The sequence below is a fragment of the Pteropus vampyrus genome, unplaced genomic scaffold (genome assembly GCF_000151845.1).
Source record: "Pteropus vampyrus isolate Shadow unplaced genomic scaffold, Pvam_2.0 Scaffold22, whole genome shotgun sequence".
Lineage (NCBI taxonomy): Eukaryota > Metazoa > Chordata > Mammalia > Chiroptera > Pteropodidae > Pteropus > Pteropus vampyrus.
In genome coordinates, this window is record NW_011888803.1 from 8,364,208 (window position 1) to 8,384,075 (window position 19,868).

General features: G+C 33.4%; 1 protein-coding gene across 1 annotated transcript in view; it reads right to left on the reverse strand.

Moving 5' to 3' along the window:
• Window positions 1-2,222: 2,222 nt before the first annotated feature.
• Window positions 2,223-19,868, reverse strand: part of COL24A1 (collagen type XXIV alpha 1 chain) — a 309,537-nt gene continuing 291,891 nt past the window's right edge. Inside the window, exons 57-61 of the mRNA XM_023528131.1 lie at window positions 15,998-16,063; window positions 15,211-15,379; window positions 9,377-9,486; window positions 6,717-6,932; window positions 2,223-3,691 (exon numbers count right to left, since the gene is read on the reverse strand). Of these exons, the coding sequence (XP_023383899.1) occupies window positions 3,545-3,691; window positions 6,717-6,932; window positions 9,377-9,486; window positions 15,211-15,379; window positions 15,998-16,063 (708 nt within the window). The 3' untranslated portion in view covers window positions 2,223-3,544. The remainder of the gene's footprint in view (window positions 3,692-6,716; window positions 6,933-9,376; window positions 9,487-15,210; window positions 15,380-15,997; window positions 16,064-19,868) is intronic.

The window sequence follows — 19,868 nt, forward strand, 5'->3', positions numbered from 1 at the left end:
ATTATAATATAAAATCTATCTCTATATCTCTCTTGTTCTCCATCTCTCCTACTGGTTCTGTTTTTCTGGAAAACCTAATACATACTTTTATTATCCCCATTTTATAGTGAAGAAACTGAGGCAATGTATAATGCACTCAAAGTCATATAGCTACTCCTCAGAGTACTCAACTACTATATTATGCTGTTTATGATTATGTTGATTGAACATTTCTTTAATATTTTTAGGAACACAAAACAAAGTAAGGTGTTTTCATTTTATACCTATTTCTTAAATGATATCTAAGAAAATCATTTATGACTGTGAAATGAGTTTATTTGGGGGTGGGGTGGGTAACAGAAAGCATAGCATGAAGACTGAAATTTGAGTATGAACTATGATTTCTTTCATTTAAAATCAACCTCTGCTCTGTTTTAAAACCATTTCTATGTTCCTTAAGCAGGTAATCAGATATCTTTGCCATAGCCCCATTAAAAAGTTGTGGTGAAATATACAATACAAAATAGGTCATTTTAACCACTTAAAATGTACAATTCAGTTGCATTAAGTACATTCATATTGTTATATAATCAGCATTACCATCCATCTCCAGAACTTTGTCATCACCCCAAACAGAAACTCTATACTCTTCCAAAACAATTCTCCATTCTCACATCATCCAGCTTCTAGTAGTAACCTCTATTGTATTTTCTGTCTATAAATTTGTTTATTCTTGGTACTTCAGATGTGGAATCATACAATATTTGTCCTTTTTTGTTTGGTTTATTTAACTTAGCAAAATGTTTCAAGGTACATCAATGTTGTTGCAGATATCAGAATTTCATTCCTTTTTAAGGCTGAATAATTTTCCATTGTATGTACACACCACATTTTGTTTATCAATTCCTCTGTTGATGCACATTTAGATTGTTTTCATGTTTTGGCTATTCTAAATAATACCCCTATGAACACTAGTGTACAAATATTTACTTCATTCCATTCTTTCAATTCTTTTGGGTATATATACATGAAGTAGAATTTCTAGATCATATGGTAATTCTGTGTTTAACTTTCGAGGAACTCTAAACTATTTTTTTACTATAGCTGCACCATTTTATATTCCCACCAGCAATGTACAGGGTTCCAATTTCTATGCATCCTCACCAACATTTGTTATTTTTCTTTCTTTTTTTAGGATATCAGCCACCATAATGGGTGTGAAGTGGTATCTAACTATGGTGTTGATTTGCATTTTCCTAATGACTAGTGACATTGAGCATCCTTCCATTTATTGGCAATTTGTATTTCTTCTTTGGAGGAAGGTCTATTAAATCCTTTGCCTATTTTTCAGTTGGGTTGTCTTTTTTTTGGTTTGTTTGTTTGAGTTGTGTGAGTTCTTATATTCTGGATAGTAATCCCTTATCAGATACATGATTTGCAGTCTTTTATCCCCATTCTGTGGGATATCTTTTCACTCTCTTGATAGTGTCTTTTGACGTACGGAAGCTTTTAATTTTGATGTAGTTCAATTCATTGTTTACTTTGTTGATTGTACTTTTGGTGTCATCTCTGAGAAGTCATTGCCAAATCCAATGTCTTGAAGGCTTTCCCCTATGTTTTTTCTAAAAGTTTTATAGTTTTAGCTCTTACATTTAGGACTTTAATCCATTTTGAGTTGATTTTTGTATATGACATAAAGTAGCGGTCCCCAACATTTTTGGCACCAGGGACTGGTGCTCCTATGGGAATCTAATACTTGATGACCTGAGGTGGAGCTGGGGTGGAGATCTAGCACTGGGGAGCAGTTGAAAATACAGATGAAGCTTTGCTGGCTCTCCCACGGCTCACCTCCTGCTGTGTGGCCTGGTTCCTAACAGGCCACAGACTAGTACTGGTCCATGGCCTGGGGGTTGAGGACCCCTGATGTAAAGTAAGGGTCCAACTTCATTCTTTTGCATGTGGATATCCAGTTTTCCCAGCAGCATTTGTTGAAAAAACTGTCCTTTCCCATTGAATGGTCTTGGCATCCTTGTTGAAAATCAATTGACCACATATGGGACGGTTTATTTCTGCGCTATGACACCATTATGTGCAAATAAGAAATAGGCTCTATGGTCCTTTAATAGGTATGGAACAGATACTTTCTAATAATGTATACATAATAGAGAAGGGCTATCCCAGAGAGGCTATCATACATAATAAAAGAATATAGCAATAAAAGAAAAAAACAAATACAACCAAAACAGATTTAAAGCACATTTTTATTATAGATAATTGTGGTTTGCTATGGCTAAAGGTATGTTTATAATGGATGTACAAGCTTTTCTATATACCAAAGGTATAACATTTTTCTTTTAATACAGAACATTCTCTGAAAACAAGGAAAGTCTGAATTGGCTGAATCTATTTTAAAGGGCAAAAGACTGTTGTTTTTTTTTTTCCCCTGGATGTTGCTTTGATGACTGGTAAATTAGGTCCCAACAAATTATATTTAAGAACAGTGAAAGAAAATCAATGAATACTACAAAACATGTAATTACTATGAAGCACAAATATAAAGTTATTATAATTTAAAACAGCAGCAATTTCAAAAGATTTGCTGAATCAAAACTTTACAAAATATATATACACAAAGTATCATTCCAGATGATCATGGATTTTAAAAAATAGTATATCACAACTCTCAAACTCTAACCCAAACCTACTACTGGATGTAGCTGGCCTATAACAATTTTTACAACAATTTAAAAAATAAAACAAAAACAAAAGAAACCTCCCAATTCTCTTGTTCATAAGCACAGGTCACAATGTATCGGCTTTGATTCCATATCCACAAAGAGAATTTTAAAATAGATCAAGGATTTCACATAAATAATGTTTTACTTGTTTTAAGTATGTGACCAAAGAAATTAAAATAAGTACTAACAACCAAAACATACCTTGATGTAACCAGTACATATACTCTTAAAGAATGACAAAGACAAAAAAAGAAATAAAATTGTCTACAAAAGCCACAAGCACCTTTTTTAGAAAAAGCACCAAGCAACACAAAAAGGCAACACATAAGAGGTAGTGTACCACCAGCTAAGATGTATATGCCCATTGGGGACCTGAATACAGCTTAGTATTTGGGAAAATAAGACATATTACACTGTGGCTTATCATTTTTAGACAGAAGCATTGCACATTTGGGAACATTAGCCTGTATTGCTCCATAGTGCTCTGCATCTCCAGCTGTCTAATGGGTACTTTGTTCTCAGACAGTCCAAAAATATAGGATACCCTGAAGAATTCCATGTTTATAAATTTTTGGTTCTAAGGATTCTCTAAGGAAATTCAGGTCAATATATTTTTTAAAAGAATTAAATACTTTATCAATTATAGTCCTTTAAAGAATGCCTTTTCTCCTTCTTAGGAGGAAGTCTTTTTTCTTCCTGAGATTCTTTAAAATATAGCCAATGCTTTATTCCATGCATTTCATAATGATGGTATCTTTCTGTCTGTATTTTTCCCTCTGCAGCAATTACCTGGTCAACAGCTTGAATTCGGAACTAATTCAGAGATTTTAGAGAAAGCATACAGAACTGCTTTCAATGTAGTATTTTTGTTCAGTTCTGAGATGAAGAACTTTTTGTATTTCAATTAGTGGAAGTTGATTAGGGTCCTGGGTATGAAAAAGGAATTTTGCCTTATGCCAGCTGCCATCTTGAATCTGTAAAATAAGAACAAAATGCTTTAATAAGTAATTGTTTCATTAACAGTCATTCTCAGCAGGCAATGCTTTTTATAGACAACGTGGGCTTATTTTGAGGATTAGACATAATGAACGGAAAGTGTGTAGAACAATGCCTGGCACAGTGCTCAATAAATGGTAACAATTACTGTGAGTAATTAAAAACATGTACTTACCGTTTTCTCTAAACTGTACTGTGTGATCTGATTTTTCAGTTTCAGAGGCTAAGGCTAGCTTTCTGCTGCTATTGTCTGTGAATCACTGGACCAGATATAAAATAAAAAGCTGCACTATTTCTAATATGATTAATACCTACTTGTTCTGTGTTCCTTTATTTGGGAATGATTCTTCAGGATGGGCATTTTCTTTGGATGAAAGGAAATGAGTTATCTCAACCTCTCTGTACTTTAAACCAGAATTGCTTCAGTCAGAAGTAAATTATAATTCTGTTAAATTATCTTTTGGGTTCCTTTTTTTCCATTTTATGGTTACTATTTATATAGTTTCTTTCTTTCCTTTCTTCTTTCTAGGCCTTTCTGTTTCTCTTATTACTGTATGCTCTTTTGTTTCTGATAAATTCTATTATGGAATAAAAACTATCATTAATTTACCAATGATTAAGATTCAATAAGACAAAATAGAGAAACATAATTGACTAGTTTTGTGAAGCTTTCAGAAGTTTATTCACTTACTCGTTCACAGGATTATCATGGGATAAATTTTGAAATTTGAAGAAATTTTAGAGATTATTTAAGCTATAAATTCCATTTTAAGTTTTGGCAACTGAAACTTACTGAAGATAAATTACTAAAGTCATAAGCCTGGTGGTATAACTAGAACTAGAGTTCTTTGTGTAAGACACTGTTACATTTAACTTATTAAATCTGTCAAGAAATATTTATTAAACACTAAGTATATTTGGCACAAGTAAGATGTAATCCTCTATTTTCTTACAGTGCTTGGGAAATATAAAGATGAATAAATTAGTTCTGGCTTCCGAATTCCAGCAGCTTATAAATCTAATGGGTGAGAGAAAAAACATAAACAAATAGCTATAATAGAAGACCACATATGGTAAGTATAATATAAATAATGTAGACAGTGAGTGCTAAATTCCTCATTTCCAACTGGAGTAGTCAGGGAAAGTTTCCTGAATTGAGAATTCAGAATTTAAGATGGGCCTTAAAGTATGCCTAAAATTTCCACTTGGTTAGAGAGCAAGAGAAGGGCATTTCAGAGAAAAGAAATGACATGAGTAAAACAAAACAAAACAAAACAAAACAAAACAAAACAAAACAAAACAAAACAAAACAAAACAAAACAAAACAACAAAAAAGAATTGGAAAAGTAGAAGGTGGTTGTGAAAATAAGTGTAACATGGGGTTTAAGTGTACAGATTTTGTCCTGGAAGAGATTTTTATAGAAATTCAGGTACTATCATTCTCCTCACATGTAATATGGGAATAATAAAAAACTACCTCACAGGGTTGTAAAGATTAAATGAGATTTCAATTAAAAGTCCCTAGCAGTAGAATGTGGCATAAGCTTTGGAGTTGCATACACTAGCTAGTTATGCAAGCAAGTTACTTAACATCTCTCTGCCTTCATTTTCTTACCTATAAAATGAGACTAATAATTTTTTCACAAAGCTGTTATAATTAAATAAAATAATGTATGTAATACATGGTATCTGCCATATAATAACTAACAGTAGGAATTGTTGAGATGGTGATGATAGTGATGATGATGAAGAATAGATTAGTTTGGTAGGTTGGATCCTAAGTGCTGAATAGAGAGCTGATAGGTTTGGATTGTGTCTTCGAGACAGTAGTGTCACTGAAAGTTTTTGGACAAAATTGTAAAAGTTAAATGAATTTGTTGGTAATATTGATCTTTGCTTACAGAGAATGAGCCACCTACTTCTGACAGTTTGCCTAAGATTTTTCAAATACCCAAGCACTGTTTGCCGGAAACGAAATGTTATAAAAACATTTCCCTGGAAATGATAACAGATATTAAATCATGGGCTTCATACTACACAAGAACAGGAAATCAAGCCACTCGAAGTCATTAATAATATGCATGTAAAGAGAGCAACTCTATTCTCTATAACAGGGGTTGGAAAATGCTTCTGTAAAGGGCTAGATAGTAAACATAGGTTTTGTGGAGCATACAGTCTGTTGCATTTACTCATTGTAGTGTGATAACAGCCATACATAATAAGTAAACAAATGAATGCGGCTCTGTTCTAATAACATTTATTTACAGAAACAAGTGGTGGGCTGGATTTGGTCTGTGAACCATAGATTGTCAATACTTGCTCTATAACACAATGTTTTAAAATTATAAGTTGTTCTTAACTTTTATAATTTAATTTTAATAGGAAAAATGGTCTATGATTCAAATATTGATTGGTAGGGCCAGTCAATCTGCAATTGTAACCATATTTGACATCAGGTGTAGGGACTGACACGATGAAATAAAACTGACTTGCCTCTATAATCTATCTTCCATGAAATAATGAGATGCAGAATCACAGTGGTGAAAAATATAGAAACCTATTTATCTATATGTTTGCTCTATGTATCTATCTATGTATCTATGTATCTATCTATGTATCTATGTATCTATCTATCTATCTATCTATCTATCTATCTATCTATCTATTTATCTATCTATTTATCTATCTTTCTATCAATCATCTATCTCTCCATCCAGGTGTGATATAATTATTTCAGATAGAAAATAAAAATTAAAGTATTAATACCTGTTTTGCATGTAAAAATCATGGATGACCAATGGGTGTGACAAAAGTTGACAAGATAGGATTTAAGCAAATGATTGATTCTAAAAAATGTATAGTTATTACAAATCAGCACATTAAAACTTACTACCCTTATATAGTTGCAGTTTACAATTAAAGGCTTACTCACATTTTAATTTGATAATTTTATAAATTTTAAGTTAGTTAAATTGAAAAATTCTAAAAGTGCCATTCCCTTACCTTGCAGTCATCTGAAAGTACTTTAGGTTCAAGTAGAGTGTTTTCTTCAAAAATGTGGCCATTCCATCCCTTGAAACCAATAGGCAATCCGGAGCCACTTGTCTGAGCACTTGTCCACACTGGAGTGTTTAGACAGTGAATGGTGATGATTTGGGTGGCTTCTGAGCTCAGTAAATGAAGGAAATTCATCTGGACTTTTCCAACTCCAAACTCCAACTAATGTCATGGAAACAATATGCAGGTTATAAGATGTGGCAATTGATGAACTTGTAGTTTGGAAAATTTGAGGAAAGTCCTTGAAAGGCAGCCTTGAGAAAGCTACTTTTCTTGGCATTTAAATGCCAGTCATTAGTGTGCTAGCAAATGCTTAACCACTGGCTCTTTCAGAGGTGGTGTGTGTGTGTGTGTGTGTGTGTGTGTGAATCTCTGATTTACAGATTTTTTGGTTTTCATGGTATAAATATTCTCACCATAGCTGATTTCAGGCTATAAAGGTGGTGCCATTAAACATGAAGTTGGGAGATGTTAACTATAGGCTCTCCTGAGCCAGTCTGAACTGGCTTCAGTGTACCACTAGGCTATCAGATAAGACAAAAAAAACAAAAGTAATTTTTATAATGTTATCTAAAATGCATTAGTAATTTGTTGTTGATTAATGCTTTAATAATTTTTTCATAAAAGTAAGAAATTGCCTTTATACTTCCATTTGAAGGTATTTTTTTGTTTTCAAACATAAGTTACAAGTTGTAATAATAGCTGGGGTGAGTAACTTTAACTATGAGAGCCTTTAAAGACAAGGACAGAATTTTATTCTTTGTGCTGCCAACTCTAATGCAGTTACAGTCATATAATGAGTCATCAATAAATGTTTATTGAATGAATGAATGCACAAATAAGCATTAACTAATAAGGTGAAAAATATAGGGCAAAATTGCAAGAAAAAGGTCTGATTGTATATTTTCAAGGCTTAGGCAAAGAATATTTTTCTTTAGTTTTAGACATATTATTATTATTACTATTATTATTTTAGCATTATTCACTCAGGGATGTGGTCATAACAAATATAAATGGTTTCTACTGAGGAATTTATATTAATTTCCAAACAAAATTAGAAAAATATCGGTTATGAAGTAACAGAGAAGAAAATAAAATAAAATGACAACAATATAAAAAGGAAAAGCCCAGGAAAAGAGAGAAAGGGCAAAGGAAGAGCATAGGATGAAAACACAAAGGACTGTCATAGGGAACATTAGAGTTTAAGTAATTTAAGTGCCTTAATTTAATAGATGAGAATCACAAACATAACATATTTAACTTTTCTGAGCTTTAGTCTCCTTGCTGGTCAAGTTGGGTACCATTACCATGACAGGATCGTTTTGAGGATTTGAGGTGCCAAGTGTCATTTATCTAGCATAATATCTGGCACAGACTAGGCTCTCTGGTGGCTTACAGTATCATTTCTCAGGTAATTAGAGGAATACAAACTAGAACCCAGGTTCCTGATTCCAAGTCTACTCTTCTTCCACTATCTGCTCAGTCTTTCTCAGGTTGAGTTTATTGATAGGAGAGATGGGAGAACTAATTCAGTAAAGGAAAGAATTAAAGTGCATCTCTTTTACTGCTCCTACTTCCCTTCCACTCTCCCATCCCTCCCCCGCCCCCCGCCCCTCACCCCTCGCCTCGGCCTTTCTTCTATGCTAATCCAAATAAAAATTCTGGCCCAAATCTAAGAGAGTGAAGATGATCATGTGGATATTTGGGAAGTATGACTATCATGCTTCTTTTCAATAGTGGTAAACAGATTTCCTAAAAATAGAAAAATCCTTACTTCCTCTGCTTTGCGGGCAATAATGGTGAATGACTATTGAGATGAAGGGAATGAATAAAGGGAGATATTGTAGGAGGAGAGAGCAGGCTAACGATAAGAAGTCGGACTAATGGATGGCACATTTTAACTGCTGCCTTATGTAAGGGACAAAACACACAATAGGCTTGTATATCAGTTCTTTGTCAATGAGAAATAAGTTCTTGATAATACCAAACTGATTTAAACCAGAAAAATAAAGAAATGCAGTTTTGCTTTTTTAAATATGTCATAAGTAGAACTAAGCTTTAGATTTTATAAATGCTTGTTGTAATACCCAGTGTTATACCAAACGAACTTCCAATCATTTAAAAAATTTGGTTTATAGAATTATACTTGAAAAGAGTTTTAAATTATAGTCAATGGATGTTTAAGGCAGGTTATTTTTGCTGTCACCAAAAAAGGCAAGTTTTGTGGCAAAATTCTTTTTTTAATGATGTTGTAATTTTCAGTAAAACTTTAGGAAACTGATTACTGATTACAAACTCTGCAGCTGTTTGGGGATTTTCTAATGTATGTGTGTGCATAAAAACATATGCCCCACATTTTTAAAAGAAACTTAAAAAGCATAATCAATAGAGTGAGCCAAGGTAAGCCAGTCATAAAAATGCACAATCAAAATGTCGAGATTTACTAGGATCATTTTTTAAAAACAAAAAATTTCTTTCTTACCTATGGTAGAGAATGGTACCTTGCTTCTATTCATAAAATCATACTTAAAGTGACAGAATTTTAAAAGTCATTGTTTACTGATACTGGGCAAATACTGACATGCATTCTAAAGTTCAGTGCATACCTTTGTCACAGAAACAGGAGATACACATGTCTGACCACCAGCACTAAAATTGCAAAAAACCTCAATGGCATCTGAAGGGCATCCGAGATTTGGATCAATCCAGTACTTCCCTATTAATTTATTGTAAAACATAAAGATATTTAAATGTCATACTAAAATATATTTGAACCATTCTTACACATTATCATGATACTTTAAATATATATTTTGTTTTACCTGTAAAAAAACTTAGATTATAAATATATTTATATTTTGTGAATAAATGGAAGCTGCAAGAATTATATAAAATTAATACTGAAAATATTGTATTTTTCACATACCTATCAATTTAAGGGCATTTCATAATTTTAATAAAAAATGAAAGAATGGCTGAATTTATTACTTCATTCTACAGATAAGATGAGCACAGCAGTTTAAAGCAAATTGTATAAAGTAACATGGTTAATAGAAAAGTTACACTTAATGTGGTATATGTGTATATTTCTGTTGAATATATATACTTAAAAAATAAAAGCAACTTCTTCAATCTCCCTGTGATAAAATGTATCTATGATAATTAAAATAAAAATAATACAGTAACAATAGTTTTTGTTTTCATAAAGATAACTATACAGTTAAATGGTTATCACTTTGGTGCTTTCTTCATCAGATTTGTAAGTGGGAAAAACTGAAGTCCCTATAGGCAGTGTAAGACTGCCAACCTTTGCCTCCACTGAGGCCTAGGAAAATCGAATGGGCCCTAAAGTTAGTCTACAAGAAATACTAAGGCCGAAAACGTATTAAGCTAGCATCTTAATTCCTGAGTAATGGACTCAGAGTATTGAAACTGCACCTTATTCCAACTGCAAAGGACAGAAATTTCTGAATGAGGTAGCCGTGTTTTTTTCTGTTACAAAGGCAAGGTGATCAGAGTTTGTCAAATGCCATGTTCTACAATAGGTAGAAATTCTTGTCTGTTCCACCCTTACTCAGTAGCAAAGATTCCTCTAGCTCATCCTGGGCTTCCTTTAATTCATTATTTTAGACTTCAGAATTTTCCCATCTACTATTCTACTAATTCTTCAAAATGAATATTTGCTGAATTGGTAGCTCCAGGAGGAAGGGACTGTCCTCTATCGCAGTAGTTTTCAAACTTCAGTGGCATTAGAACCACCTGTGAAAACACAGATAGCTGGACCCCCACCCCAGAGCGGCTGATTCATTAAGTATGGAGTGGGGCGTGAGAATCTGCATTTCAACGAAATCTAATTCTGGTCCAGGGACCACATCTGGAGAATCACTGATCTATTGAAATATAGAAGAAAGGGGTGAAAATGATCCTACCCCCTAGTTCCTTTTTCACCCCGTTTCCTCAGAATTTTGAACATTTTGTCAAATTTGTAGAAATTAGAGCTGAATTTTTCTGATGCAGAAGGATCTGACGCAGGCTTCTTGTCTTATGTAATGGAGTAAACATACCTTTGCTTACAACCTCGTTTCTTCCAAGAAATAGTTTCCTACTACTATGTGAGCCAGTAAATTCTTTATAAAAAGTTGTCCATCAAGCAAACTCTCATTGTTATATGGGGTGGAATGCTTTGAATTCAGGCATTATGTTGTAAAAAAAGTGTAGGGTCTTTGTAATTTTTTCAGGATATGCTGAGTTATAAATAAAGCCTGGTACCCTAATATACCTTTGTAGGCCTAAAGGTTCTAACACAAAACTGGCTCTCCGTTGAGGACACTGCTTGCCTTGCCGCCCTTTCAAGTTCTGCCACAGCCTGTTTACTATTGTATTTGGAGTCAGGAAGGTGTCTTTCTTATCCTTCTTTGCCACCTTCAGAGCATTCAATTTTGTGCTGATCTGTGCCTAGGCAGCTAAGATGGGTAAATGTGGCTGCAGAAAAATACCACTATGCTGACTGGCTTACTTTAAATGCAAATGTTTGTAAGCCTGCCAGACAACAATACTATCTATCCTTCTCTAGTTCATTTCCTCTGTCACTCCTATTTAATTAACTATTTAAAACCTTTTCTTTTCTCCTCAAATTTATTGTACTATTCCTTTCTCCTTATTTTTAATTGATAATCTTCAATTTCACTGAGATAGCTGAAGCAATTTGAAGAAAACTTACATAAGCTTTCACAATTACATTTACCCACCTATCTGTACTTGCACACATATATTCTGCCTTCTTTCTTATTATTTTGAGTATACTGTGTTGTTATATAAGACTTCTCTTATCTATTTTACCTTCAGTTTCAAATCCTTCCTCTCTTATTTTTTCTTTTGAGTGTGCTTCTGTTGTCTGTTGTTTCTGCCAGTTCTCGTTCATGATGATTTGTCAACCTGTATGCCTGGTTATCATTGATTGTGTGCTGGGAACTATATCTGAGAAATTATTTGTGGAAATAATTTGAGCACTGGGATGATGGTATCATGGCAGTATGAGCAATCTGGAACTATCTTAGTCCAAGTTGAAACTTTCAGATTTTTCTGAACCATTTCAACGATGTAAAGCTATGCACAATTTGCATGAATGTCTGTTTTCTTCCTAGAGTGGAGTCCTTTGAAAACTTAAGTATCTTTGGTCAGCCACATATTTCCACTTTTGACCATGACCTTATGAGGCCACCAAAAGCACTACTCAGTTTCTGAATACACTCGGGGCAAAAAATAGCTCTAAGTATTGTGTTTATCTCTCTCTTTTCTTCAAAATCTTGGCTTCAAAGTTCCTCACTATTTTATTAGCTATTTAATCCTTTAACCTAATTTTATTTTTAAATTTAGCCAGGCAATTTGAATTATCTGCTTCATTACTGGGTGTGGAAACTCCCTGGCTCCAGCATTTTCTTTTAAAATCTAATAAGGTTTTAACCACTACCATTCCTCTAAACTTCTCTTGTGAGACGATCAGAGATCTTCACATTGTCAAATCCAGAATCCTTTTTCAGTCTTTGCCTTTCTTGACGTTGACTTAGTTGATTCCTTCCTCCTCAGGCAAAAATTTTCATCACTCCACATTCATCTAGTTTTCCTCCTATCTCAGGTATAGCTTCTTAAGTTTTCTCTGCTAGTTCCCCCTCATCTCCTTGATTTCTAAACACTGGAGAGCCCCAAGGCACAGTATTTAGACCTCTTCAATTTCCTTTCTTTACCTACTCTTTAGGTAGTCTTAAGCAGTATCAGGGTATTAGATACTATTTACATGCAAATTACTTAGTAATTTTTTCCTCTACCCCAGTGAAAATTTTTTTAACTCTAGCCATCTCTCTCTTGACCTCTCTCCTGAATAGCCAACTACCTACTTGAATCCTTACTTGAATGCCTAACAGTATCTCGAACGAAATATATCCAAAACAGAACTCCTGATCTTTCTCCAAACTGGCTTCTCCATTTCTATTAACAGCAACCCTATCCTTCTAGTCTCTAGTCAAAAACCTTAGAGTCATCCTCTATATTCTATTTCTCTATTTCTCTCATAACCCTGTGAAAAATAATATAAATGAGGCCACTTCAAAAAGGAGTCAAAGCTGCCATCCCAGAAGAATTGCCTTACCTGTCTTACTCCTCAAACCTTTGGAATGTTTAAATTGGGCAAAATAACTTTTGAACTGGGCCAAACCAACTGTTGTATTCCAAACAACTCTTTACAAAGCTAACAAGAAAACAGACATTCTCATTACTGACCTGAAAATTAAAGACATTCTTTAGAATTAGCACCACCACATATAGCTAAAAAATAACTTAGCTTATTTGCATCTGTAGAAATTCCTTTGTTGACTTATTAACACCAATAGAAATTCTTTCCTTTTATTCATGTAATCATATCTCTTCCTTTTCTCATAAAAACCCATTGTCTTTGCCCCCTAATTGGAACACTATTTGGGTTTCAGCCTGAATCAGCGCTTCCTGAATAGCTATTCTTTTGGATCTCAAAAAATACACGTTGTCTTTCATTTTGGCCTTTTATTTTTAGGTTAACAACCCACATCCAAATTATCAACAATAACTGCTGGCTTTACTTTAAAGCACAACCAAAGATGATGTGACCATTTCTTATGCCTTTCCCTGCTACCAATTCTAGTCCAACCTATCATCATCTTTTACCTGAATTATTTCAATAGCATTCTCATTGGCTTCTTCTACTCTTGTCTTTATTATACTTGCAATACATCAGCCAGAGCAATATTCTAAAAATCTAAGTAAAATCATGTTATTTCTTTGCTCAAAATCTGTTAATAGCTTCTCATTTTATTCAGAGGAAAAGCTGGAATCTTTTGAGTAGTCAACAAAATTCTATATAATCTAGTTTCTTAATATCTTTTTGACTTTATTTCCTACCAGTCTCCCCTTTATACACTCTCTTCCAGCCACACTGGTCTTCTTGCTAATCACAGAATATGCTAAATATATATGCCTAGAGCTTTTGCCTTTATTCTTTCTGCCCAGAAAGCTCTTTCCCTAGATTTCCTGTAGTTTTTGCACATACTACCTCCTGATTTTGCTCAAATGTCAGTTTCTCAGAGATGCCTTATCTAACTATATTTAAAATGTCACCTCCACTCCACTTTCTATCATATTCCTCTTCCTTGCTGTTTTGTGTTTCTAAATAGCACTTACTGTCTCGTAGTGATGAAAGAATTTTTGGGCATAAGACTTTTCTGATATCTTGCAATCCACACCACTTAGCTATTTCTCCTATCAGGAAGGCAGACCTTGAATCAGCTTTCATCGATCTGTATTATCTTATAATGTTTTCATTGCTTTCAATTCTATAGAATTGCCCTTTTATGCTCTCAAATATGGGAAAGAATCAAACTTAGAGTTACTATTGGCAACTATAACTGTAAATATTATTTTAGTTGTTATAGTGATCTAAGCAAACTATATATTTAGTTTTATTTACATTTATATATATATAATTAAGCATTTTATTAAATAAAGTTAATATTTAATTGCGCAGAATGAAAACATGATTTTGGACAAGAATGTGTATGTGTGGTGTATATGTATATATAAATTAAAATAATACTACTATTTACCCCACAGAATGACATAACAATTTTTTTTTTAAATTAGGCTTATGCGTCATTGTATTGGGACTAGAGTTTTTAACAAAAAATGATAGCTACTAATATTGATTGTACAGCTGACCATAGACCAAATAGAAATTAACATTAAATGACATATTGTAGCAGACAGGGTTTCCCCTACTTATCATCAGATAATGATGACTGATCTACTTGCTTTAACTTTTCCATGATGGTTATACTCTAAATTCATTTTTGTACCTCTGGTTAATGGATATTGGGATACCAGTGAGGGCATAAGAAAATTCCAAGAATAACAAACCACTTTTCCTTCATAGTCACTAATTGTGAAATGAGGCTTTTAAATTCCATTTTGTTTAAAAACTATAATTTTAGGAGGTGTGGTGGAGGAGGTTCTATGATATCTATCTTTCTGTTGCCAACTTTGGTGGTCCTGATAGGTGCTCCTGTCTGCCAACCCAAAGGTTTGCCCTGCCTGTTTTAATTTTTAACATCATGTGATACATTCTAAGAACAAAGTGCAAGCAAGGGATATAGTAAGGGGTGGACTGGGAAAAGTAAGGCATCCATAAGGCTGGGTGTTAATTAGAAGAACTTCGTATTGTAAGCCCTTAGATAGGATCCTTTGACATCAGAAGCATATCTCCCTCTAAGAGTATCTGGTTCTTGAAATTAAAGTGCCTTCTGCCAGTTTTTTTATCAAAATAAATAATATTTGGAATGAAACACTGCAAATCTCAAAAACACTGGAATAATGAAATTAAATCATACATCAGAGTTTGAGGAAACCAAGAACTTACCATCTGACATTTTGTGTTCACAGTTAAGCAAATCTTTGCAGGTTCGTGCTGGGTTATCTCTTGTGCCAAGAGGATTCTTGATGGTGTGCAGTAAATTGCTAAGGTAGTTCAGGGTTTTGAATATCTCTGCACTGTAGTCAATTAAAGTCACTTCAGTATTCTGATAGCTCTGCCAAGTCATCATAAGAATCATATTAGCAAAAAAGCATAGAGTAGCCATCACCAGCCAGTAACTCTAATGATCAACATGGATCAAGGCAGAAAAAAAAATGTATTCCTATTGTGTGCAATGAGTTGGGAGTGTATTTAAATATAGGTATATGTGTATGTTTTATTAATCTTGATCCTAAATAAGAGATTAAATTTATACTCAAAAGTCTAGTTTTCAAGCTCATATAAAACTTAACAATTACTATGACTACTGCATAATGTTTTTTAAAAAAGTTACACATCGAATAATTAGTCTAAATAAGAAATATAAATAGTGATGATAGGTCCCATTTTAAGAAATGGCCAACTTTATTTAACTATTTACTTCTATAGTTCCAATTCCTTATTAAAAAATATTTTAACAATATTACATTTTTGTTTTAAATATTTTCCTTAAAAATCCTTTGTACATATTTCTATTTATTGAAATCACTTATTTTGTCATTAAAAATGGCTTCATTTTTAAAAGTCTGTTTTAAATATAATATTTGAGATAAAGCCATATTTTGACCTCCAAAAATATTCTGTTTAATTTGTACATTGAGAGTGCCAATGTAAATAAAGTCCAAAACATTACCTCCATCTGTAGAGCAGTATGTGATTCAATCAAGGCTTGAATAGCAGCATTGATATCCATTTGTTTCTGTGTAAAACAAAACCATTTGAGATCAGCAATAAGATCAACACTGAGTGCTCTAAAGTAAGGCTATAAATTCTGAAAGCACTGCTGTTAAAGTATACTAGACTTATCTGAAAGGGGTTTGCAAGACAGATCTTGCAAATATTGCCTGGCTATCTGAAAGGACAATATGCTGCCTTCATCCAAATCTCAAAGTCTCCCAATTAAAACAGGGCCAAAGTCTGGAGCCTTAAATGAAAAACTATTTGTCTTTGCTGCAGGAAAACACACACAAAAGTTACTCAAGTGGAAGAATGAAATATGATCTCTTCAGCTAATAAATTATAAAGTGAGGAATAAAAAAATAACTAGTAATTTTTAACAGTTACATTCTTGGAAGGAAAATAGAATAAAATACTACTGTCTTGAAGTAGTCACATTAGTTTAATCTGATACTTCTGCGGTCTTAAAAACAATTTCTGAAGTTGGAAAATGTACCATTAGTCCCAAAAGAAATAATACAATATAAATCCAATCTCTCCTGCATTTAATAAGAAGTATTTTTAGAGAAAAACTCAGCATAACCATTAGTAAGTCTTTTTGTATTTTAGTTTTTAAAAAGCTTGGAAACTAAGAAGCATAAGCTGGGAGAAAGTTCTGTGAAATGGCACCTGTGTGAGCAAATCAAACAATATAATTTTTTTTCAGAATGACTGTACGCCTAAGATATCTTTTTACTTAAAGGTCCATCCAATAGAAACTGTTTTCAACAGATAGCTCACAACTCATGGTCGATAATTTGAAAAACTATTTAAAATGATGGGACAATCAATAAAATGTACTCTTCCTTGCCTCAATATGTGGTTTTCATATTGAAAAATAATTGACTCATTCTGTATATATGTATGTGTATATATATATATATATACTGCCAAACACTGTGATACAAATTGAGGATAAAATAGTAAGCAAAAAGGAAACTTGTCCTCGTGGAGCTTAAATATAGAGGGGGAGAAAGGCATTAATCAAATCACCTTGAAAATACATAAATATAAATTGTGATACGTGTTATGAAACAAAAATGCATGGGCCTATGAGAGGAATTAGGGAGTCTGAATCAAATCTGGATGTAAGAGGTTTGGGAGGGATGGATCAGGAAAGGCTTCCCTGAGGTACTGACATCTGAGCTGAGATATGAGGAATTGATAAAAATTGTTAGAAGAAGGGGTGGGAGGGCTTTCCAGGCAGAGGTAACAACTTTGCACAAAGGCCATGAGACAGAGAAGCATGGCCTATTCAAGAGGCAGAAAGAGTTAGCCTGAAAATTTCTGTGCAGATTAGATAATTCTGATTATCATGCTTATGTGAATGGGCATATTTTAGACATGAGTCACACAAAAATATTGGCATTAAACATGGCAATTAAATTAAGTACTAAACAATAGCCACCTTTATATTTTCCAGTTGGTTTGTGATTAGGGCTTTAATCTTAGAAAATCTAGCATAGCAGTTCTCAGACTCTTCAGACTCAGGATCCTTTTGTACTTTTATTCTTAATAATTAAATATTGATATTTATTAATAAAATATTTTAAGGGATGTAAAGAATTTTTATTTCTGAGTTATAACTTTTGATAGTTACCATAGTAGAAATTAAAACATAAAATTTAAAACTATTTGTATTAATATAAACTATTTTTAATGAAAATAATTATATTTTCCAAAACAAAAAAATCAGTGAGAAGAGTGTCACTGTGCTATACTTTGTACATCTCTTTAGTGTCTGGATTAATAAAAGATAGTTAGAATCTCATATCTGCTTCTGTATTCAACATTATGTTATTTTAGTTGAAATAATTGAAGAAAATTTGACCATTTAGAGATATGCACTTGGAAAAAGGATTATTTTAGTAACCTTTTCAGATAATTATGAATATTCTTCTTAGATACTATACCACTTGACAAGTGGTAGTTTTTTTTCTTTTCCTTTATTTGGGGGGAGGGTGGAGCAGAGGGAGCATGCATGTGGATCTGTGTCCAGGAGTGTCCATTTGTGTGAGAGCTTGTGTGTAGGTGCGAATGCCTGCATAGATATGGGGTCTGGCAGGTACCCATGTGTCTGTAGGTGCCTGGTGGGTGTGGGCATGTATATGAGTGTGGATTCGAGGTCTGGCTCAGACCCCAGAGCATCCCCATCTCATGCTCTTCTTCTCAACAAGTGGTAGTTTCTTAAGGGTTAGTTGAAATATGAAATCTGAAACCATATCTGCAAACTTTTTATACTCTTTTATTTTAAAATCTATTGGTTTAGCTTAAACTTTGAAAGAATCTTTTACTTGTCACTTGAAAAATACTAGTTCTTGCAATTATGTAGATCTTCCAAATACTGACATATTTCATTATGTAATACTAAAAAATTATGTTCACTAACATCATCACAAATGTCATTAGAAAAACACAATTACTGGGAAGCTGTCAAACTTATGGTGGTAAATACAAATTTTCCCCAATGCCTACTTTTGCTTGAAAGTCTGAACTTTATCATTGGCTTCAAATTCTGCCAGTTGTTTTCTAGGAAATGACAGGCTCACTTCATTCATTTTCAAGAAAACATCTGTTGAATACTCATGTCTGAATAACATTTTTAGTCTGTCAAGTAAAAATGGTGTTTATGTTGTAGGTAGTTCAGTTTGCAACTCAAACAAATCCACAAATGCTTTTATTTGAGGCAACTGCTATACTTCAGCATGCAGCATAAGTATTTCTATGTTCTTTCATCACACAGAATATTAAAAATATGTATATTTAAGATTAGAGATTTAAAAGACAGCAGAAATGATGGAGTAATGACTCCCAGAGTTTTCTCTTCTATAAACGCAATGAGAAAACTAGAAAAAAAAATGTCAGAATGAAGTTTTTCAGAATTACAGAAATTATCAAAATACACCAATCTGAGGAGCATTTATTTAAGAAAAATAGCTCAATTTCAGTAAAAACAGTGAGCTTTATGGAGCTTTCATTTGACACCTGTCTAGTGATTCCCTTGAAGACACCACTTGTTTTTGTTTTACCTGACTCAGAGCAAAAAAACAGTTTTCAAAAACATTTAGAGGAAATCTTTTAACTTTGTGGCTTCCTAAAGTAGTAGAAACCAGGTGGGGCAAACAATAAGCTAACAAAGTGCTCACAAGGGAAAGCTAGGGAATGAGACATCCATAGAGACTTTGCAAAGTACAGCATAGGGAATATAGTCAATAATACTGTAATAACCATTTATAGTGCCAGGTGGATACTAATCAGGGGGATCACTTCGTAAATTATATAAACGTCTAACCACTATACTATACACATGAAACTAATATAAAATAATCGAACGTCAATTCTAAAGAAAAAAAAAAGTTCTGACATATTCCTGAGAATCTAGAAGTCCATGAGTGTGCATAGGGCGGTGCACATGCATAGGAAAGACCACAGATGGCCCTAAAGGCTTTCCTCTGGCTGACTTTCAGGTTCTGTGAAAGCAGGAAGTTAAGGCTAAGGTATATTTGTCAATGGCTGGCTGAGTATTGAAGGACTGTTGCAACATGTATACAGAGATGCTTGGGAAAAACTGGCATACTTATTGGTTCTGGCATTTGAGGCAATCGCTCTCTAATCATTAGTTGACCAGTAGGCTGACCACGTAGAGGCTTTTGTGGTCACACATATCAAAAAATACAGATTTTATAAAATTCAGTAAAGTCACTAAACAAACAAAAAGAACAACAACAATAATGACAATAAACACTGAGTTTGGGAGAAGAATTTGATTTCCAGAGATGTCATATTAT